The following is a 22,893-nucleotide window of genomic DNA, read 5'->3' as shown; positions in this document are numbered from 1 at the left end:
TTCCGTCGTAGCCTCATTGCAAGGTAAGCCCTTTACTCTACCAACCTCCTATTTTGATTTTCATTCTGGGTATGTATCAATTTGCCTTTGGTTTCATGTTAGTTTGGTACTGTCAAGTGTGTGTTTGAAACTGTTGGTCATTGATAGTGATTATGTTTGCCATTGATAGTGGAGAACTTGGAATTGGGTTCGGATTAAGCTCAAAGGGTTTTCTGAAATCGATATTTCAGTGGTCTACACAGCCTTTAATTTTTATCCTGTCGGTGTAATTTATCAAGTTGTAGAGTTGCCTCAAGCTTGCGTGCTGGTGTTGTATGTTTGGATAGTATGTTGGTGCTTTTGTTTATTTGGCAGGTCTTTGTTTGTTTAGTTGTTTTGGCAGTGGACCTTTAGTGGGATTGTGGGCATTGTTTACTGTTGCTGGTGTGGGAATGATTTTTTAGGTTTTTTTTGTGGCTGTAGTAATTGAAGTGTGTATATATCCTGCTTCCACCATTTATTGATTACATCATATTCTGACTTGTATACATATAGATAATCTAGTCGAAATCTTAATGTTTTATCCAAATTATTTACTACTTATTACCTTTTTTTGCGTTCAATGAAGTTTCAGGTGCTACATCTGTTTTCGAAATATAATATGGACCAAGTTAGATTATCAAGCCTTCCCCAAGACGCAAATAACTTTATCATTATCCACCGATCTGACACAGTAAGCATTTAGCCCATCAAGTTTATGCCTTTTAGACTATCTTATATAAGTGCAATATCTATGATATAAATATATGTTGTACAATTTATTTTTATTTGTTCTTGGGCATGATTATTGCAAACTTCTTTGTAGGATTTTGCGAAGTTTCCTAGGCGGTTTGTCAAGAATAACCCTATTATCATGCCATACCAGAATGCTCTCCTCACTGATGCGGCGAACAACATATTCTCTGTGAGTCTTAAGACAGTGAACGGAGACAAAGGAATAGAAAGTTTTCAAGAAATCTATCAAGCGCACCACATTAATGGAACTGTTAGGGTGCATTACACCTACATTAGAGGGAGCCAGTTCTATATCCGGATATTTCATGATGAATACACTGAGGTAGCTTACATAGAGCAGGAGGATTCTGATGATGATTACATAGTCATGGAGCAGGAGGATTCTGATGATGAGGAGGAGCTTGCTTGGTTGAGTGATATCACTGAGGCAAAGTCATACGGAAGGCAATCTTTGGTATTACTCATCCCACTTCCATTTTCATGTTATCAAGTATAACCGTTCATAAGTGATTTTATTTTTTGCTACATTTTTGCAGCATGTCCCTACTAATGTCGCAATTGAGCTGATTCCACACAAACCTCCATCACTGAACATCATATTACCCAATGGCAATTCGGTTGAATGGATCCTGAAATGGGCAGATGGTAGGACCAATCAAGTTGACTTTGGTCATGGCTGGTATGAGTTTGGTAGGGAGGAACACATTCGTGCTAGGGACCAACTGCGGTTCTACAAGACGCATCAACCAGACACCTACCGGCTTGAAGTTCGACGTTACTAGATTATTAGATGATGAGTGTTATTTATGTTTTTGATTGTGATGTTTATTCAGACGATGTTTATTGCTTAATCTTTGTTCTTCAATTTTATTTTTGTGGTTCAGTAAGGTTACACTATGAATTATTTTGCTTAGACATTTTAGCCTTAGCATTTGTGTTGTGCTTGGCAAAACAATGTAGTAAATAGATAGTTTCAAGGAATATTTTACAAACACTGTCTGTTTTTATTTTACATTCTTGACCCCCCGAGACTTAGTAAAATAAACTATATGTTGCTTGATTGTACCTTCACACATGACACAAACTCAGTTCTTCAGGTTCAGTCACAGGAAAATTAGCATAAATATACATTACTGTGCTTTTATACTTGTATTTTTGTTCAATGGCACACCAATTGCACTCACATGCGTAACCAATTAGTTTCCTCTTTTATTTACAACTGACAACAAGTAGTTTATTGTGCTTTTAATTTTGTTGTAGGTAACCCTAAGTAAAAAAAATGGATTCTTTATTTTACGCAGACATACGCACTCAATTGCTATATTGTTCGATTAGATACGAACATAAAAAAATTGTGTATAAAGACCCCGTGGATAGCACGGGTCATAATCCTAGTGTACTTAGTAGTCGATCGCTTTCTTGTACTTTGCATTTTTTTGTGTGTGCATGCCCAACAAATTTGACAATTAGGAAATGCCTCGTGGGATTTGAGGTGTACGTGACAAGATGGAATATATCTTAGCCACCTCGTCAGTGCCACGTAACATGGTCATGGTCTCTAATTCTCTATCCTGACATCACAAACTCCTCCTCGTTTTCGTAAATCAAATGAATCCAACCCACCTTGCTTCCTTCCTTAATCAATCAAACATTGAAATTTCAAAGGCCAAATAAATGTTGTAATAATTACTCAAGGAGTAATAATTACATAGTGTTCCAAAATGATAAATGTGTTGCATTGAATGAATTTGAATGAAGTCCCACATAAAAAGTGGAGTAACTATTCAAAGCATTTATATATCATTAAATGCCAACCATTCAACAAAGAGACAAAGAGAGGATATAGTGTCACATGTGCATGGTTTGGTGGTCCCAAGTTTTTATGTCACATGTTCCATTAGGCGGCTTGTAGACGGCACGGCACTTGAGGCACTTGAGCACGACGCATCGACGACGACTCGGTTGCCGTAACGTCTGTTTGTTTTGGTCGTTTTGGAATTCGAATTTTGCACCTATTCATGAAGGGTCGCAAGTATTCACATATTTGTTGGTAACAGACATAATTCATGAAGGGTCGCAACCTTATGAATTGTTCTGTTTTTGCCTATAAATAGAGTGCATGTTCAGAATTCATAACACACACAATCTTATCCTCTGTTTTCCAGAAAATACTTCGCTGCTTATCGAGTTTTCATTAGTCTTGTGCGAACTCGAATCAAGGCTGATTATCCTGGGTATTCCTACATCCAAACTCTAAGACGAAATTCAGAAAGTGCTTGAAATACTTTAAGGAAAGTGATTTCTATCACGATCAAGCCTATTTTTCTAACAACAAACACAACAAATCAGCTGAATCAATCCACTCCATCTCCAAGTGTGTCAAGTTGCTCTCAATAATAAAAATATCAGACACGAAACGGTCACGTGTGCCTCGTCTCACCGGATATCTTCCCTCAATTATTAGATATATTTGTCTTTCACTATGATTTTCTTCGTTAAACCAACTTTTCACGTGGACTATGACCCACAAATCTCTATTCTTCCACGTCTGCCCACAACTTTTTCGGAAAACAATGATATTTTGTCCAAAAATATACTAGTGATTTTTATTCTTTTCATAATTAGACGACAAAACTGGATTTTTCTAAATGTAACAAAAAATAAAAAGGAGGATAGCATTATATACTACTAGTCTACTATTGATAAAATGAAATAGGTACGTTACATCCCAACAAAATAATGATAATTATGTGCATGTTTAAAAAATATCAAAGAACTATGTGTTATATGAAAATCGCTCAAAAATACGTGTTCCCTTCCTTCTATATATTATATATACATGATTATATACTCTCTTTTTTTGAAATTTACATGATTATATACTCGGGTAGCACTATACTAAATTACTAATTATACTGTATTTTTTTTACTGTAATCATATTTTTAAGTGACGTACATCACAATTTTGTAATTAGAAATTTAATATAATTAGTGCAATACCCATAATAAAATAACAAATAATTGAGAACTGTGCTTGTGAGTTGTAACTTCTTTATTTTGATTTGTTTTTTTGGCATTCCATGATGAGAACCTTTAGCTTCAAAAAAGTGAAAAGTAGACAAGAGTAGACCACATCCAGAGTATAAACTGTACCTGCAGAATGTGTCAAGTTGGCACCACCGAAAATTATCATTAATATTAATAATACAGCTTATGTCTACTGTGATTAATTGGAGTTAAATAGTTTTTTTTTCTCTTGTGGCGATTGCAAAAATATATATAAGAATATATCTTTTCTTTTCTAGATTGACAATTCATAAACCATTCATTCATTGATTTCATTCATTCATTCCTATAACACGGCGTTACGTGTTATCATCATCATCTTCATCCCATCATGTATACAATAAAAAAACATGTGCATAAGTTTTGATTTTTCATAAAGTTGAATAATGTTATTGGATAGAATAACAAATGTGTTTCCTTTTAAAGATAAAAGAAAGAAAAAAACCATCAAAGTTTAAATACTGATAGTTGATTAAACCATTTTGTGCAAGTTTTGTTAGCTATAAATACCCTTCCCCTGTTTCACTGCACATCACATCCTCTGTTTTTTCTCATTTGCATATTCCGAAACAGAGTATTTTCAGAGAAAGATGACTGTGGGAGCAGGAATTTCTGTTTCTGATGGCAACTTGATGGTGTTGGGGAACAAGGTTCTGAGTCAGGTTCATGGCAACGTTCTTGTTACCCCTGCATCTGGTGGTGCTTTGCTCAATGGAGCATTCATTGGGGTTCAATCTGATCAAAAGGGTAGCCGCAGAGTCTTCCCCATTGGCAAACTTGAGTATGTTCTGTTCATTCTATCTCTATTAGAATTTTTCTGTTTTCATTTCTTGTTTCAGTTTCTACATGCATATGTGTTATGTTGTGAATCAGTGAATGAATATCAGAACATGAGTTCAAACTGTTCTGTTTTTTTATTCTGTAGTTTGTGGGGGAATGCTATATTTTTTGGCGTTTTTGTTTCAGGGGGTTGCGGTTTATGTGTGTATTTCGCTTCAAAATGTGGTGGATGACACAGAGAATGGGAAATTGTGGAAAAGAAGTTCCCATTGAGACGCAGTTCTTGCTTATTGAAGCACATAATGGTTCTGATATTGATGGAGGGATCAACAATGGAGAAGACCAAGCTGGTAGTAGTAGTACCTATGCACTTTTCTTACCTATTCTTGAAGGAGATTTCAGAGCAGTTATTCAGGGGAATGATCAGAACGAGATTGAGATCTGTGTGGAAAGTGGTATGTGGTGCTCAGAACACAACAAACTAGTCATTAATTTATTTCATACATGTCATTTTTTAAGAGGGAAGCCTCGGCACAACGGTAAGGTTGTGGCCATGTGACTTTGTGGTCATAAATTCGAGCCGAGTAATCACCCTCTTGCAAAGTGCAAGGAAAGACTGCCTTTATAAGGCCTCTCCTCCTAGGTCTCGCGCATAGCGGGAGCTTTATAACATCAAGTTTGTCCTTTTATATGTGATGATTTTTGGTGTTCTTAGAGTGATGGAAAAATGTGTTTGATTGCAGGTTGTCCTGATGTGGAGGAATTTGATGGGACTCATCTGATGTTTGTTGGGGCTGGATCAGATCCTTATGAAGTCATAACAAATGCTGTTAAGTAAGTTTGACCTTTCAATTATCCACCAATTACATAACTCTTTAAGCATTTTCCCCTCCTTTGTTTTTGTTTCAATGTTATGCCTTATTTTCAATTCATAAAGGTCTTAAGGCTTGGTGATTTCACTTTACTCTTTACTCTTTAGTTGTTAAAAGAATTGGTTTTCAAGTTCATTTCATTACTACTTCAACTTCTAATCTTCTGAAGTAATCAGAATTGGAACAATCTTCATTAGTCTAGTAATGTTTGTTTTAGGCTTTTAGCTTTAGCATGCTATTGGATATGCAGTGCTTCTTCTTTTAAATGTGCTTAAAACACAAGTCATTGATTTAATTTATATCCAATTTTGATCAGGTCTGTTGAGAAACACTTGAAGACATTTTCTCACAGAGAGAAAAAGAAGGTTTAATATCTTTTCCCTCACTAAAATGAAAATATCATGGACTAACTTATTCTGAGTACTGAATCTCAAAGTTCATCACCTCTAATTTATTTCATTTTTATTTTCCCACTTGTATTCAGATGCCAGATATTTTGAACTGGTTTGGGTGGTGTACATGGGATGCTTTCTATACTAGTGTCAATTCAGAGAATGTGAAGCAAGGATTACAAAGGTGCTACTTCTTTCCAGGAAAATGGTCCAAGTTATAAGTTTTAATATGCATCCCATAGACATTAATTTGTGACCATTACTTTTTCATTGTTTTGCAGTTTTGAAAAAGGTGGAATTCCTGCTAAATTTGTTATAATTGATGATGGATGGCAATCTGTTAGCATGGACCCTAATGGCACTGAATGGAAAGCTGATAATGCAGCCAAGTGGGTACTTTTTTCTAAGTTTCATGATCAGATTGTAGTTTCATGTATGTTTGGAAACTTGGTAGATTTCTACAATAGGAGCAGAAGTGATTGTGAGAGAAGCTACATAGCTTTTCTGAGGGATAAAGTGATTCTAAAAAGTTTAAATGTGAAATCAAACATATTATTTATAAGGATGAATTACCAGATTGTAGTGCATGTTTGTTATCACCATTGACACAGAGTGCAAGACACTGAGAAGCTATGACTTGTAGCTTCTACGCATAAATGATTTAGAGCAGTTGACTATTAACCAAACATGCTAGTAGTTTCATACATTTTCTAACAATGAATTATTATAATTATTTTCCTTTTTCTTTTCCAACAGCTTTGCAAATTGCTTAACACATATCAAAGAGAATCACAAATTCCAGAAAGATGGCAAGGAGGGTCAGCAGGTAGAGGATCCAGCTATGGGACTTCGTCACATTACCAATGAAATCAAACAAGAACATGCCATAAAGTATGACATTTTCATTTTCTCTCTTGTGTTTCTTCAATGTTTCAGGATATCTAGTTTACACATGTTCATGATCTTTGGATCCCCTTTCAATTTTTCAGGCACGTGTATGTGTGGCATGCAATAACAGGATATTGGGGTGGTGTGAAACCTGGTGTTACAGGCATGGAGCACTATGAGTCAAAAATGACCTTCCCTGTCTCATCTCCTGGAGTAAAATGCAATCAAGAAGATGAATCTTTAGATACCATGACCATCAATGGGCTTGGGCTTGTGAATCCTGAGAAAGTTTTTCACTTTTATGATGAACTTCACTCATATCTCGCATCTGCTGGTATTGATGGTGTCAAAGTTGATGTTCAGAACATCCTTGAAACTCTCGGCGCAGGACATGGTGGGAGGGTAAAACTTGCAAGGAAATACCACCAGGCACTGGAGGCCTCAATCTCTAGGAACTTCCCTGATAATGGAATCATATCTTGCATGAGTCACAACACTGATGGATTGTACAGGTTGAGATTGCTTATAAAACTATAGCGAATGATTTTATGAACATTCCTCTAGATTTGTATATCAATAAACATAAACAAGCCTTATCCCACTTAATGACATCGGCTATATGGATACCATGTCATATTAAAAATACGGCGAGTTTTATGTTTACTGCCGCATGCCTAACACGAAATTCCCTTTGTGCAGTGCAAAGCGTTCAGCTGTTATCAGGGCTTCAGATGATTTCTGGCCTAGGGACCCTGCATCACACACTATTCACATTGCTTCTGTTGCTTACAACACTATTTTCCTTGGTGAATTTATGCAGCCAGATTGGGATATGTTTCAGGTAACTAGTCAAATATTGGACCATCTCTATTTATATCCTCCCCCCAAAAAAAAATGTACATACTTCTCTATAAGCAAATTAACTTGGATTTTTTTATGCATAATAGAGCTTACATCCGATGGCTGAATATCATGCTGCTGCTAGAGCAGTAGGAGGTTGCCCTATTTATGTCAGGTAATGAATGGTGATAACACTTATTTTTCCCCATACTTTGAAACTGAATCAGATTAATGATATCTACCACTTCAACTGGTCGGGGTTGTTCTAGTTTAAACGGAGGTTTCGGGTTGAAGCTCTTGTCGATGCAACTGCATTAAACAAAAATAATCAATGGTATCTTACATTAGGATGTTGTTATATTGTGCAGTGACAAGCCAGGACACCATGACTTTAATCTTTTGAAGAAGCTTGCACTTCCTGATGGTTCTATTTTGAGGGCTAAACTTCCAGGAAGGCCAACTAAGGATTGCTTATTTTCTGATCCTGCCAGAGATGGAAAGAGGTAAAAACAAATCCAAAATGATCTAGTTACCTAATTATATATATTTGACCAATTGATATAGTAGTAGCTTGTTCTTTATGTGTTTTTCTTAACTCGTTCAATGCTGCTTTTGCAGTCTTCTGAAGATATGGAACATGAATGAATTTTCCGGAGTAGTAGGTGTTTTCAATTGCCAAGGAGCTGGGTGGTGCAAAGATGGAAAGAAGAACCTTATCCATGATGTGAGTCCAGGCACAATCACTGGTATCATTAGAGCTAAAGATGTTGACTATTTACCAAAGGTTGCAGATGATAAATGGAATGGGGATTCCATTGTATTTTCACATGTTGGTGGTATGTTGTTATTCTTGACATAACACTTTCAAACCATGCAAAAGTTCATAAAATTTCTTTTCGTATAATGGTTTTTTGTTTTTATATGCAAATTTGCAGGAGAAGTAATTTACCTTCCAAAGGATGTGTCTATCCCTATTACCTTGAAATCAAAAGAATATCAAGTTTTTACAGTAGTTCCCTTGAAGGAGTTAGCAGATGGTATCAAATTTGCACCTATTGGTTTGATCAAGATGTTCAATGCAGGAGGGGCTGTTAAAGAGTTCAGTTTGGGGTCTAATGGAAGTAAAAATGTTACCATGAAAGTGTGTGGTTGTGGTCAGTTTGGTGCTTATTCATCAACTAGGCCTAAGTTAGTTACAGTTGATTCAGAAGAGGTGGAATTCAAGTATGAGGAAGATTCTGGTTTGGTGATCATTGATTTGAGAGTGCCAGAAAAAGAGTTGTACCAATGGAGCATTTCCGTTGATTTGTGAATGAGTGACTACTGTCTAAACTTCTGAGTATATGAAGAATTGGTGACATTTTGATCTGTATGAAGACCAGTAGCAGGAAGTGTTAGTAGTCACTGATTCTTGTAATGCATAATCAGAAGTGAAGTGAATGAATTTCACAAAGCTTTTTATCAATTTATTGTAATATACATGGGCAGAATGCAAGAGTAAAGCTTTGTATCAATTTTCTTGGTGCAAGAGCAAAGAGTGCAATTTGCAAAGCAAACACAATCTATAAGCAGAATGCAAGTTAATCTTACAAAGCTTTGACAAAAAATAAAACACCATGCAAAGGTAGATGAAATAAAACACCAATCACTCAACCTCTTGCGCCACCACCAGCGCAACTTCCTCCTCCTTCAACGCGGCTTCCTCCTCCTTTTGATGAAATTCAATCTGATGATGAATGGATAACTAAAAAGGTAGATGTAGAGGAGAATGATATTGATGATCATGATGATATTGTGGATATCATTGAACTAGTTTAAGACAACATTGAGAATTTGGTTCTTGATCCTAATGTTGGAGGGTCTAAGTCTATCTCATCTGAGGAATAACTTGATGGTGATGATGGAGATTATGATTCTAGTTGTTCTAAATTCGACGGTGTTGTAGGATTTTAAATTTGGATGACTAGTGACTTACTTGTTCTTGTTTTAAGTTTATCCTAACTTGTATTGATGTTTTGTTAACTTGTTATGACTTATGTACCTTAGGTTTGGATATTTGGTAATTTTATGTATGATTTTAATTGTCATTGTTGAGTAATTTGGATAAATTTTAGTACTATTAGTGTGACTTAATCATTATTATAGTTTTAAAAGTATTATTTATTGTATAAATATAGATTTTATTGTAGTAATTAAATAATTATTTTTAAATTAATATTGTATAAATATAGATTTTGTTTCTTTGGAGTGTAGCCTCTCATTTGTAACCAAAAACATATTAGTAAACAAATTTTCTAAGTATATATTGCACCCATTTTTTTCCTAGTTCCATATTCTAATGAGGATGTTTATGTTTTAACTTTTTGGTGCACAAAACGACACGTCGGTGGAGGAACATCACAAAACCTTGGTTAAACCCTCAAACTTAGAATTGCAGAAACAAAACAGAGTGAGAGCAAGAAGAAGAAGAAGAACAATGTTTGGGAGAGGAACAGCGTTTTCAATTCTGAAGCGAAGCAGAGAAGCTGCAATTCACAAGCTTAGAGCCACCACCACAAGGCCTTTCTCTCACCCTTCTGCTCAACAATCATTCAAGTTTCTTTCTCCTTCCATTGCCAGCCATGGCTTTCGAGCTTTTCGATCCCTTCCTATTCCTAAGGTTTTACCTTCACTTTCATCATTTCCACCTTGTTTTTTCATCTGGGTTCTTTTCAAAATTCATTTTTTTCATTCTTTTTGTTGCTTTCAATTCCATGTACCTTAACTCTGAAGCCAAGTTCAGTTTAATCACATATCACACTTTGTATTGGATGATCGCATCCTTCATGTTTTTTCAATCCAGATTCACAATCAGAAATAGAGTGTGAAATGTGTCAATGGTATTCTGGTGGATAAAAAAAGCTACAATTGTTGATTTTTATGCTTTGTGTGTGTGAATGTGTTTTTGTATCTGAGGAAAGTGTTATGGTGTTTTGATTAGGGACATCATGTGTCATTCACGAGGAGCTTTTCTAAGGTGGTTTCTGCTGGGGCTGAACATAAGGAGGGGTTGAAGCTGCTTGTTGCAGGAGGTGCTCATGCTCAGAAAGTGGTGGGAGTATGGCTATTTGGCTCTGCCGCATGGGTGTTTAGCATGGTGCTTCTTGGGGGTTTAACCAGACTCACTAGATCTGGTCTTTCAATGACTGATTGGAAATTCACAGGTGGTCTTCCTCCTTTGTCAGATGAGGAATGGTTGAAAGAGTTTGAGAAATATAAGCAGTCACCTGAATACAAACGGTAAGATGCAAACAATTGCTGTAGCTCAGCATCATATACTTGAAATAAACGTTTTTGGCACACCTATAATTTTTCATGAATTTTATAGGAAATATTCTGTTTCTTATTGTTCTGCCTAATTGAAAGTGTAACATATGGAATGCACAGAGGGATTTACTTATGCGAATTGAATGGTAAAACACTTCCCAACACTTGCACAGAAACCTTCCTGAAGATGGCTGAAATGAATGAATCCAACCTTATAAATTAGATGATTAATTTCTAAGGGATAATAACAATAGTACTCAAGTTTGTCATAAAAAATATCTACGTTTTGCTTAAGAAAAATTGTTTCGGTTATGTCTTTCAAGGAATATAGATGATAATAAGTATGATAACAATGGAGATAATTTACTAAATGAATCAATTTTTTAAAATTGGCATTAGGGGGGCTGTACCAATGGACATTTTTATTCAAGTGCTAATTACATCAATTTTTTAAAATTGGCCTCAGGGGGGCTGTGCCAATGGACATTTTTATTCAAGTGCTAATTACAATTTACAAGTTTAAGCGTTGATTATAGATCGATTGTAAAAATAAAAGGATTGATCAAGTGGAAGTGAGTTGAAGCTCCGCCTGAAAGAGCTGTAGTAGTTCTTATGAATGGTATGATGATAACTTATTGCAACTTGTTGCAGTGTTAACAAAGGGATGACGATTGAAGAATTCAAGTTCATATATTGGATGGAATATGCACATCGTATGTGGGGAAGGGCGCTAGGAGTTATTTTTGCTTTACCATATTCATATTTTCTCCATAAAGGGTATATTACCTTGAGATTAGGACTGAGACTTTCTGCTCTGTTTGCCCTGGGTGCTGGGCAGGGTCTCATTGGCTGGTGGATGGTCAAAAGTGGATTAGAGGTTGGAACATAAAATAAAATAAACGTCTTGTTTATTTCAAGTCAAATTGACTAGAACAGCCAGATTCTAATGACATTTTCCTTCCTTAGGAACCCCCAACTGAATATTCTCAACCAAGGGTAAGCCCTTATCGTCTTGCAGCTCACCTTACATCAGCATTTGCTATTTACTGTGGCCTCTTTTGGACTGCACTTTCGGTTGTTATGCCAGAACCACCAGCTGAATCAGTTACGTGGGTTCGTGGAGCAGCTAAAGTAAGGAGACTTGCATTGCCTGTCAGCCTACTTGTTGGTCTCACTGCTGTCTCTGGTGCGTTTGTTGCTGGAAATGATGCTGTAAGCTTGCACAACAGTTTCATGCCTATCATATTTGTGCTTGAAATTTTGATTGCGCCTTTGATGATGTTGAAAGATAATCATTTTGCTTCCATGTTGATTGCCAGGGGCATGCATTTAATACTTTTCCGAAGATGGGTGATACATGGATACCAGAAGACATTTTTGAAATGAAACCTCTGATTCGAAATTTCTTTGAGAATACATCGACTGTACAGGTAATTCCATGCTGATTTATTACTGATAAGTTTTTAAAATTGTTGTACCTTTGTTCTTTTGACTTATACTCTAGATTGGTTTCTTATGCACTATTCAAGAGTTTTAAATTTTGCAACGAATGAAGTATTCAGAAATACTTTTTGAAGCATCTAATTTTGGAGAGGTTAGCAATTGATTTATCCTCATGACTGTGATTTGCCAGTCAAAATTTAAATTTCAAATGTCAGCAGAACTTTTCCATTTCTTTCTTCCTTTGAACTTCGAAGCCATGAGTTTATGTTGTTGGACACTTAGACTTGTCTGCTACAAGGCAATAAAGGCACTTCAGCCCAGTTCCTTTAGTGGTTTGTGCTTCGAAATTTAACAACATGAAGTTTAAATAAGTGTTTTGTTTTAACAGCTCGATCACCGTATCCTTGCAACTGCAACTCTAATTTCCGTGGGTGCTTTGTGGGGGGCAACAAGAAAGCTGGACATACACCCTGCAGTACGATCTGTGATTGGAAGCATAGTTGGCATGGCAGCTCTTCAGGTCATTATTTCAGTTTCCAGATTTATATGTCTATAACATTTTTCATTTTATGCTGTTGGGTTCCATTTTGTCACTGGTTAGCTTTTTACCTCATGATATATTGCCTCCCTCCCTTGTCTGAGATGAATACTCATACTTGTTCCATTAGCATTTTACTGATTCATGAACTAGTCGAAGATGATGATGATGGTAATAGCTAGATAAAATAAAAAAATTCAAGGAAAACTGTTTGATGCTTGATTTTTTGTCATCAGTCTACTGTATAATATAAAGTCATTTGTGTGTCCACCAAATAGCTTAAACTATTGAGATAGTTGTTTAGTACATAGTATTAGAGTCTCTATAACCAAGTGGTATTGAGTTCGCTCCTTGTTATTCAAAGTAAAAGGTTTAATCTTAGCACAAGGTAATTAAGTCTGTGCATTGTCCACGCTTCTAGCCCAACAAACTCTTGCCTGATGGGACTTGTTGGAAATATAATTATAAAACTATATATGTCTTCACCAAACAACTTAAGCTTTTGGGATAGTTGATTAGTTTAATCTACTATGTTTGATTTTGTCATTAGTTGTATTATGTTATTAACTTTGTATGGTTACAGGTCACATTGGGGGTTTCAACACTTCTTTCATATGTACCTGTTTCACTGGGTACTGCACATCAAGCTGGAGCCTTAACACTTCTGACATTTATGTTACTGCTTAATCACACGGTTCGAAAGCCATCCTTGTCCCTTCTCAAATCTCTTCCTCAGGTTGTCAAAGCAAACTAACTGAAAAGAGTTGTGATATTTATTTTTTGATGCTGAGTTTGGCATTGAGCTCCTTGTCCAATTTTTCACTGTTGGAATCTTTAATTGGTTTGCACATTTGAGGCCTGAAAATTCATTATGATGCAACTGATCTGTTAATTATATCATCTATGATTTATGTAACTTATGCTGAAAGTCAGTACTGGGAATCTTATGTAAATTAATTCAACTTAGAGTGGAAGAAGAATCTATGGCCTTCCATCTTTCATAATGACTTTTTTCTTGACACATATCATTGTTCCAAAATTTACTCAGCTACAAATATCTGTCACTGCTCTCAAATTTTGTTTGTTTCTCAATCAAAGGTTCTTACTTCAAAGATTGAGGCTTGGTGATTTGAGCAAGTTGGGGACTAAAGCCTCGTAATACAGGGAAAGAGGTAGGATGATTGAACTGCATTATGCATCAAACTTTTTTTTTTTTGAACGGTGCATCAAACTTAAGTATATATTATTTATTAACATATATTCATAAAACACACACACAAGTATATTATATATATATATATATATATATATATATATATATATAGGGAGCATATCAGGTGAGAGGAGTGTGCTATTGTGAGAGGTGAGAGGATTCAATAATAACCATCTGATTAAAATCAACGTTTAGGATTCAATCTAACTTTACAGATGTCATGTTCTTCTCTCTCATGGTAACATTTTAATCCCACGCGCGTGTTCTTCTTCCTTATTGAGTATCGACTCCCCTTCTTCCACGATTCCATTGCCAATTTTCCACCTTTGCCTTTCTCATCGACCTTGTTCTTGCTGTCACCGTGACACCGTCGCAACTCTCTGTCACCGACGCAACTCGCGACCACCGCGAGGTGGCTGCGCCGCGCTCCGCCGTGTCCGGAGTTCCATCACGCACCGGCTTTGTCGCCACTGCCCTTCGCCGCTGCTCCTCCCTCGATCTCGTTCTCTGCTACTGCCAAGCCAGCCAAGGTTCCCCTCTGCCTATCTCAGGTTCTCTCTTCCATGTAGGCTAGGGTTCAATTCGTGCTCAGGTTTGAATCTGGGCTTTCATGCTGGGTAATTGTTGAATGCGCAAGTCAAAACAGAGGAGAAGAAGAAATTTGAACGTCGTTTGAGAACCTCATAATTTCTCAAATCCCTTAGTTACAGTTCTTCATCTATCTTAATTGAAATTGCATCTTGATACACAAAATTGAAAGTGGGGCTTCATGGATTCGTTGCTGATTGGGGATCTTTGATTTCTAAGCATAATATCATCATGATTTTGAGTATACTGTTTGATGAATTGCAACCCACATGGTGGGAACTGGGAAGGGGAAGCTGCAGTGTAAAAAAGAAAGGGAACGGGAGAAAAAGGAGATGCGCGTGGGTTAGCAAAATTAGAATCAGTAATGTGACGTGGAGTACATTAAATTTGATTAAATCTGAACCATTAATTATAATCTAACGGTTGTTATTGATTACTCTCATCTCTCACCATAAACAACTCTTCTCACCTGATAGAACCTCAAAATCTTGTATAATCACTTTTTTTTTATAAGTCAAAAAGAATGCATTAAAGGAAGTACAAGGGGTACTCCAACCCTTGATCATTTGATAACACCTAACAACAAACTTGGCTATTAAAACCTGAAAAAAAACTTGGCTATTACTTAATATCTTGAAAATATGAAATACGTTTAATATATTCTTCATTTAGTTAGTAGGTAAATGAACTTTAAGAGGATTTAGGATTATTTTTTCAGAATTTTTTGTTTGAGACAAAATCTCAGGTGAAGAAATAACATTCCTGATGTGATAACTTGTGGTTTTGAAATGCTTCATTTTTTTTTTCCATAAAGGAGAATTTCGGGTGAACATCGTTTTGGTGTGCAACACTTTTGCCCCAAAGGTTAGTTAAGGACTTAATCGTTGGTTGACAAAATATGTGAATTAATTAATGGATCAATAACGTGTTTTTAATTTCATCTCATATGAATAAATTATTAGTTACTATATTTGAATACTGATTTTTTTGGCTTGCGGAATGGTTGTAAATTAAAAGAATCTAATAACAATGCTAAAACACTTTTTTTTTGTTACATGGTGGGACTAAAGCACAAAGACTAGCTACCTATATCTTGCTAAAGACTTTTTGTTACATACGTCATTGGTCCAAGAATATTATATCTCCATGTTAAAGCATCAAATAATCGTATATTTATGTTTTGATTTAACATAAAATACGATTAAGTTAAATCTAGATGCTACCAAAAACATTAACCCAGTCTAGTTATTGCGTTGCGTGTTGGGATAAACCCTGTTTTGTATCCCTAAACTAGATGGTTATTTCTTACAAGCAAAGACATCATATACTATAGTGATATACACGTATAACTTCAGAGAAACCTCATTCACCAAAAAACAAAAAAACAAAAAGAAGCTTTCCGAAATTAGAAATTTAGAACCATTTCTTTACTAGAGTGCTAATTAACAATTGTGAGTTAGATCTAACTCTTCTACATTACAGGATATGAATTTTAGCCAATGTCCTTGGCGAAATTATTTATTTAATGTATTTCGTATGTGTTAAGTTACTTGTTGAATAAAAGGGCACTACGACGTAGGCTCTTCTTATATCTTAGTACATGGCGTATAATTTGATTAATATTATTATTTTATTACAGTAGGTAGGGTATAATTTGATTATTTTTATCACAAAATTAAATCATTATTATATATCTATAATAAGAAAGATTCATGATTCCCTAAGACCAGAACCATTGGTTGGTTAGGGTTCTATTTTAAATTTTTAATACCATCAAGTGGTCCAATAAAAAATAACTGGATTTTAGATGTGATGTTTGAAAATAGAACAATACAATTTAAACAATTTTTTTGGCAAAAAACCAATTTTTAAATTTATATAATTTTATTGCTTTAGAAAAAAATTATATAATTTTATCTACAAATATATTACATGATTCATACTTATGTATTAAACTCCAAGATATTTATAAATGTATTATATTACAAAGTTTTATTTAAATATATAGATTCTTAAGTAATCATTTGAATAAAAATACATGTAAATGGTCCATTGATTATATTATGATTTATAAATAATATACTTGATGTTAGTAAATTATTTGTTATTATATTTCTTATATGTTTATATTTTAATATTTATATATTATAATTTTAAAGGAAAAACTATAAATAAAAACTCAATCCAATAACATTCCAATTCAAACTTTTTCATATTGGACTAGGTAGATAGTTTGTCATATTTAACTTGAAAAGTAAACCGATTTTATATGAGAAGAAAACTTAAGAGATTTTTCATGTTTTTTCCTTCTAAGTTCCCTCGAATTCAATCTAGCTACCCGTCAAGTTTATCTAGGACTAGAAGCAAAGGACTCAAGAGATATAAATATATATATAGAAGTTCTACTTGAAATATTCATTCACATATACTCAAGCTTTTAATTTTCAATTTTTCATCACTTGTGCCTTGTGACAATTGAGCAGTGAACTAATCAACCATTGGAGGAAAGTATTCAAGAAAATGGGTGAGGAAGAAACATACAACTTGCCCTTGATTCAAAGAAGAAGAACCGGTAACTGCTGCTTCTATCTCTAAATTGGCCTCTTCAATCTTCAATGATTCATTATTTATCTTACTCATAAGCCTAACTTGTCCCATCCGAAATGTTTATACATGCTTTTTAGTTTTTATGTAGAAGAACACTCATCTTCTTCCTCCCAATGGAGTTTTTGCCTTTACTATTACATGCACAAGCTCTGTAACCAAACTAGTCTTTGTTAGATTCAAACAATGAAATAAAGATCATTTGTTGGACTGGTAGCTGTGTGAATGGCAGTTAGTAAACTTTTATTTAAAAAAGTTTATAAACTTCCAAATTTCAATGGAAAAAAAGTTTTTATTACAGCACTATTATATATGATGAAGAAAAAAGTATGAACTACTGGTGTAATAGGAAATGAATTGTGCAGTCACTATAGTCAAGGAATCTCAGCCACTGAATTTGACGGCTCAAATCACATGTAACTTGTTAAACTCAAAAGTTGAACTATCAGTCTACAGCTGAGATTTCTAAACTATAGTGACTGCACAAAAAAATTAATTGCAAGCAAGACAAATCACATGTATTGAGGGATTGTAGAGTAACTTTTAGCAAATTTGTTTAACTATTGAAAAAATCAGCTTTTAACTGCCACAAATGTTTGTGGAGCCAAAAGTTGCTCGTAATGTGTATGTTGAACAAGTGTGGGGAGAATTCCGTTGCTGTGTATCATTACTCTATAACTAATTCCAATTCAAAATGCTTGTGATGTGAAGGTAATGTTTGGAGTGCAGTGGCACATATTATAACTGGGGTGATAGGGGCAGGTGTGCTGTCATTAGCATGGTCTGTGGCTCAGTTAGGGTGGATTGCTGGTCCACTTGCCATTCTACTCTTTGCAGGGACTACCCTTGCTTCAACAAACCTTCTCTGTGACTGCTACAGATTCCCTGATCCTGAATATGGAACCATCACAAGCTCCTCCTACATGGGTGCTGTCAAACTCTACTTAGGTTGGTGAAGCTTTTGGTTTCATGATTTTTTTGATAATTTATTCTAAAGGCAAAATCAATTCTCGGTAAAGTTTTTTGAGTAATTTCTTGGTGCCATAATTGATTATGAGAAAAGACAAACTGACTCAAACATGTACTATTAGAATTTAAGACTTGTAGGTTCTATAAAGAAGTGATTACAGAGTATTTTCCATGGAACCAAACATGCTATAATTAAGTTTCTCATAAAATAGTATTTTTACTATTTTGTAATTATCAATAAAAACATTAGTTGTCTTTGAATAATGATTAAGAATTGTTATGATAAACTAGGAGATATAAGGGAAAAGGTGTGTGGAGTACTGGTGCATGCAAGTTTATTTGGGACCACTACAGCTTATGTCATTACATCTGCTACCAGCATCAGGTAAGCTCTATTTGTGCAATGTGAGAATTGTTTTTGAATAGGAATGATTTTGATGAAAATGATTATGGTAAAATTGAGTTTAAAATGAGTTGAAAGGGAAGTGGTTTGTGTTTGAAGTGATTTCTATATAGGTAATAATGTGAAATCCAAATTTGAAATCTCACAGTTGATTGCTGCAGAAGTTACTCTCTCTAATTTATCGCAGAATTGGTACCAATTCTCTGTGACGATTTCCAAACATACCTAAAAGTGATTCTGGTCTATGAGAAATTGAGAATTGATTCGAAGCTCCTAAACATGGAACCGAACACACACAAGACACTTTTGAGTTGCAGCTATCATCTTCTGTCCCATTAACACTTTTGTTCTTGTTCTTTCTGCAAATACAGAGCGATTCTGAAATCAAATTGTTATCACAAAGAAGGACACCATGCTCCTTGTCAATATGGGGATTCCATGTATATGGTGCTGTTTGGAGTTGTTCAGGTCATCATGTCATTCATACCAGATCTCCACAACATGGCTTGGGTTTCAGTTGTTGCAGCCATCATGTCCCTTACATACTCAACTGTTGGACTAGGACTTGGCATCAAAACAGTCATTGGTAAATTTCATTTTCATTCATTAATTTAAGGTTCTGCTTACTTATCAGTTCAAGTCTTTTGATCATTGAAGCAACAAGATGAAAAAATAAAAGTATTTTTGTACTAAAACCTATATCAAGCTGCTACACTTCTCAAATGTTAAATGCACAAAAGTTTGGATTTTTATATTATGGATGAAGAAATGAACTATATCATGAAATTTTCTTACAATCAAGAACTGAAAGGAGAAGAATGGAACATAAGGCTCCTAGAAATATAATATAAAACCACTCATTTGTCTTCACTCAAAAGCTTAGGTGTGTGTTTGAATTTTTGTTACATTCACCTAATGACTTTTTTTATTTCAATCCACTGTGAGAGAAAATGTTTGCACTGCCTATGCATCAAGTCCAATATGCTCTTGCGTTAGGAATCGTGTTAAAAAATTCATTTAAATTGTCTTCACCTAACAACTTAATATTTTGGGATAGCTGCTCTGAGACTTTTGTTTGCACTTGTAGAAAATGGAAGAATGATGGGGAGTGTAACAGGAGTACCAACTTCAAATATAGCTGACAAGTTATGGTTAGTTTTCCAAGCACTTGGGGATATTGCCTTTGCCTATCCATACACTGTCATCCTCCTTGAGATAGAGGTACCTTTCAATTCCAAATGGGTAAAATAAAGACACAAGTTAAAGCTGAAACGATGTATTGAACTTCTTTTTTTTTTGAGTGAAGGACACTTTGGAGTCTCCTCCACCAGAGAACAAGACCATGAAAAAGGCCTCAATGATTGCTATCTTGACTACAACATCCTTCTACCTTTGCTGTGCTTGCTTCGGATTTGCAGCTTTTGGAAATCAAACACCAGGAAACCTCTTGACAGGGTTTGGCTTTTATGAGCCTTACTGGCTCATTGACTTTGCTAATGCTTGCATAGTTCTTCATTTGGTTGGAGGATACCAGGTACTAGTGCTGCTAATTAAAGTTATTTTATGAAGAGTATAAAACAAATATTAACTAAAAAAAAATTCCTAGTACAAGTTTGGAAATCCTTATAGATTTAATTTTAAAGCCTAAATCAAATCTTGAGTAGTTTCTGGATGTTAGAATTGATTATGAGAAAAGAGAAATCAACTCATGCTACTAATTAACTGTCTTGACTTGGTTATCAATTACCAACCATGTCTTTTCAGAACTAATTATTTCAACAATCTTTACATTTTACTGTCTTATCATGTGTTTACCAAACAAATCATAGTTGTGATTCTTCTACCTGATTTTTTTCATCAGATTTACTGCCAGCCAATATATAGTGCTGTTGATAGATGGTGTTCAAGAAATTATCCCAACAGTGGCTTTGTGAATAATTTCTACAGATTGAAGCTGCCTCTGTTGCCAGCTTTTCAGCTAAACATGTTGAGAATATGTTTTAGAACAGCCTATGTAATTTCCACCACTGGACTTGCAATATTGTTCCCTTACTTCAATCAAGTTCTAGGAGTGTTAGGAGCCTTAGGCTTTTGGCCATTGGGTATATATTTCCCAGTGGAGATGTACTTTGTGCAGAATAAAGTTGAAGCTTGGTCTAGAAAATGGCTTGTTCTTAGGAGTTTTAGCTTTGTTTGCTTCCTTGTGACAGTTTTGGGGCTCATTGGATCACTTGAAGGAATCGTTAGTGAGAAACTAAGCTAAGGTTTATAGTACTTTGTGCAGAAGATATTTATTTTGAGTTTTGTCCCCTTAGTAGATGTTTGGTTCCATGATTCAAACATATAATCTAAGACAGTTTACTCAGAAGTGATTCTAGAGAGGAACCCAACATACTTCATGTAATTCAGTTTCACGTTCATTCATAGAAAACTATACAATATTTTTATACTTAATTTCTTTTTTCCAATTGTAATTTTAACTATCGTATTTTTTTTTCTTTCCATACATCTGATTATAGGGATCAAACCCAAGAGCACTTACTTAAGATCTTGAACCCTATCCACTCAACCCAACATGTATTTAAAGTTAGTTTCAAAAAAAAAACATGTATTTAAAGTTTATACCTAATTAATCTTGTGCTCTATCATACAAGTCCACTAGATATTATACCCGTGCGTTGCACGAGTTTATTTATAAATTTTTTTGATATTATATGAAAATTACTATAGAGTAATTCTATAAATAATAAATATTAAAATATTTCTTTAATAAAAATATAATAGAAACAATTATTGTGTTTAGACATCTAAATTGAGAGTATTAGAGTTTTTTTATGCATGAAATTGCTTGTATTAGAGTTCCTTTTATGTAAATAAATGATATTACTGAAATTTAATAAGTTTTTTGGTTAATGATCAAATTAGTCTCAGAGTTTACAAAGGACTTTAATTTTAGTCCCTCTAAGGATCAATTACGTTTAGTGGTAGTCAATTTTACAATCACTGCAGTTTTTGACTGCCACTAAACGTCATTTATCCTTAGAGGGACTAAAACCAAACTCGCTTACAAACTCAGGGACTAATTTGACCATTAGCCCTAAAAAAAATTTTTGAAAAGGAAAAAATTATTAATAACATAAGAAAATTTGAGAAAATATTTTTACTACTATATAATAGGTCAAAAAAAACATTTGAAAGTATTTTTTTTAAAATAATACACGCATGCGATATATTCAATAGTAAATATCTTATAGAGAAAATTATTTAATTTTTAAACTATTTTTCTAGAGTGTTTATTAATGAATTTTATCTAGACTATTATTTAATTTAAATTATTAATATTTACTACATATAAATATATTTCTTAATTTTCCCCTAATTTATGATTGATGGTTAATATTCTAACTATTTATAAAAACTACTTAATAAATTATTCTTTTGTATAAGAAATTGAAAAGTTGACAATTAATAGTTAATAAAGTTATATAATATCTATATCATTTTCGGAAAAAAAACATAAAATATTCATCAATAACTTATTACTATCATTATCAAGACAAATCACAAGTAATTTAAATTATTTTTTAAAACATTACGCAACTATATTGTAGTTAATTTGAACAACATACAAAATCATTTCATATTTTAAAAGTCAATTTCAAAATATTTATTTACAAAAAGCATTCAACCAATAACTAATTTCAATATCTAACATGTCTGTTTTATTTAAAAGATATTAGTTTGGGCTAATTTTGTATCTTTTATTTTCCTTTCAACCTTAGGTTGATAATTAATTGAAATGAAAATGGAAATGAAAAATTAATCAATCTTGCCAGTAATGTAGAACTCAAGTCAAATATTCTTTTATATATATATATATATATATATATATATATATATATATATATATATATATATTATGAACATGATATGTAACTTTAGTATTTAATTTATTATTTGTACCTAAGAAGTAGTAAAAAGTTTTATTGGTTAATAATTAAAATTCATCAACTTATTAATAAATCACTTTTGTTCTCGAAAAAAAAAGATTAATAATAATAATTAAAATCATAATTTTGATTTTAATATATAAGAATTTTAAATTTTTTACAATTAGTTGTAAATGTAAAATTGATGTTACTATATATTTTTATTGATGTAAAGGTAGTCAATTTAAATTATTATTTTTATTATTATTAAAAAAAATTCCTGAAGTT

The 22,893-nt window shown here is 33.9% G+C and overlaps 3 protein-coding genes across 3 annotated transcripts; all 3 read left to right on the top strand.

Moving 5' to 3' along the window:
- Positions 1-4,110: 4,110 nt before the first annotated feature.
- Positions 4,111-9,634, top strand: LOC130732942 (probable galactinol--sucrose galactosyltransferase 1). The gene is made up of 13 exons (XM_057584966.1): positions 4,111-4,621; positions 4,807-5,075; positions 5,364-5,454; positions 5,809-5,857; positions 5,977-6,068; positions 6,166-6,273; positions 6,641-6,775; positions 6,874-7,284; positions 7,472-7,613; positions 7,720-7,787; positions 7,981-8,115; positions 8,231-8,448; positions 8,548-9,634. Exons 1-13 carry the CDS (start codon positions 4,431-4,433, stop codon positions 8,922-8,924), a joined length of 2,286 nt encoding a protein of 761 aa, XP_057440949.1. The 5' UTR covers positions 4,111-4,430; the 3' UTR covers positions 8,925-9,634.
- A 308-nt stretch (positions 9,635-9,942) lies between these two features.
- On the top strand, positions 9,943-13,903 carry LOC130732943 (cytochrome c oxidase assembly protein COX15-like). The gene is made up of 7 exons (XM_057584967.1): positions 9,943-10,271; positions 10,593-10,891; positions 11,570-11,795; positions 11,885-12,130; positions 12,238-12,348; positions 12,750-12,881; positions 13,483-13,903. Exons 1-7 carry the CDS (start codon positions 10,089-10,091, stop codon positions 13,651-13,653), a joined length of 1,368 nt encoding a protein of 455 aa, XP_057440950.1. The 5' UTR covers positions 9,943-10,088; the 3' UTR covers positions 13,654-13,903.
- Positions 13,904-17,000: 3,097 nt separating this feature from the next.
- Positions 17,001-21,150, top strand: LOC130732941 (probable amino acid permease 7). The gene is made up of 7 exons (XM_057584964.1): positions 17,001-17,272; positions 18,016-18,252; positions 18,565-18,658; positions 19,048-19,262; positions 19,764-19,897; positions 19,983-20,210; positions 20,538-21,150. The coding sequence occupies exons 1-7, from the start codon at positions 17,221-17,223 to the stop codon at positions 20,937-20,939; spliced, it is 1,362 nt and encodes a 453-aa protein (XP_057440947.1). The 5' UTR covers positions 17,001-17,220; the 3' UTR covers positions 20,940-21,150.
- Positions 21,151-22,893: the final 1,743 nt, after the last annotated feature.

The sequence above is a fragment of the Lotus japonicus genome, chromosome 1 (genome assembly GCF_012489685.1).
Source record: "Lotus japonicus ecotype B-129 chromosome 1, LjGifu_v1.2".
Classification (NCBI taxonomy): Eukaryota; Viridiplantae; Streptophyta; class Magnoliopsida; order Fabales; family Fabaceae; genus Lotus; species Lotus japonicus.
The sequence above is the reverse complement of the archived record's forward strand: the minus strand, read 5'-3'. Positions and strand labels throughout refer to the sequence as shown.

Excerpts from the sequence above, each read along its gene's own strand:
- LOC130732942 (XM_057584966.1), top strand. The coding sequence starts at position 4,431 with ATGACTGTGGGAGCAGGAATTTCTGTTTCTGATGGCAACTTGATGGTG. Across the intron at positions 5,076-5,363 it reads TGAGATCTGTGTGGAAAGTG|GTTGTCCTGATGTGGAGGAA; the intron begins GTATGTGGTGCT and ends GTTTGATTGCAG. Across the intron at positions 6,274-6,640 it reads AAAGCTGATAATGCAGCCAA|CTTTGCAAATTGCTTAACAC; the intron begins GTGGGTACTTTT and ends CTTTTCCAACAG.
- LOC130732943 (XM_057584967.1), top strand. The coding sequence starts at position 10,089 with ATGTTTGGGAGAGGAACAGCGTTTTCAATTCTGAAGCGAAGCAGAGAA. Across the intron at positions 10,272-10,592 it reads GATCCCTTCCTATTCCTAAG|GGACATCATGTGTCATTCAC; the intron begins GTTTTACCTTCA and ends TGTTTTGATTAG. Across the intron at positions 12,131-12,237 it reads TTGTTGCTGGAAATGATGCT|GGGCATGCATTTAATACTTT; the intron begins GTAAGCTTGCAC and ends GTTGATTGCCAG.
- LOC130732941 (XM_057584964.1), top strand. The coding sequence starts at position 17,221 with ATGGGTGAGGAAGAAACATACAACTTGCCCTTGATTCAAAGAAGAAGA. Across the intron at positions 18,253-18,564 it reads TGCTGTCAAACTCTACTTAG|GAGATATAAGGGAAAAGGTG; the intron begins GTTGGTGAAGCT and ends ATGATAAACTAG. Across the intron at positions 20,211-20,537 it reads ATTTGGTTGGAGGATACCAG|ATTTACTGCCAGCCAATATA; the intron begins GTACTAGTGCTG and ends TTTTTTCATCAG.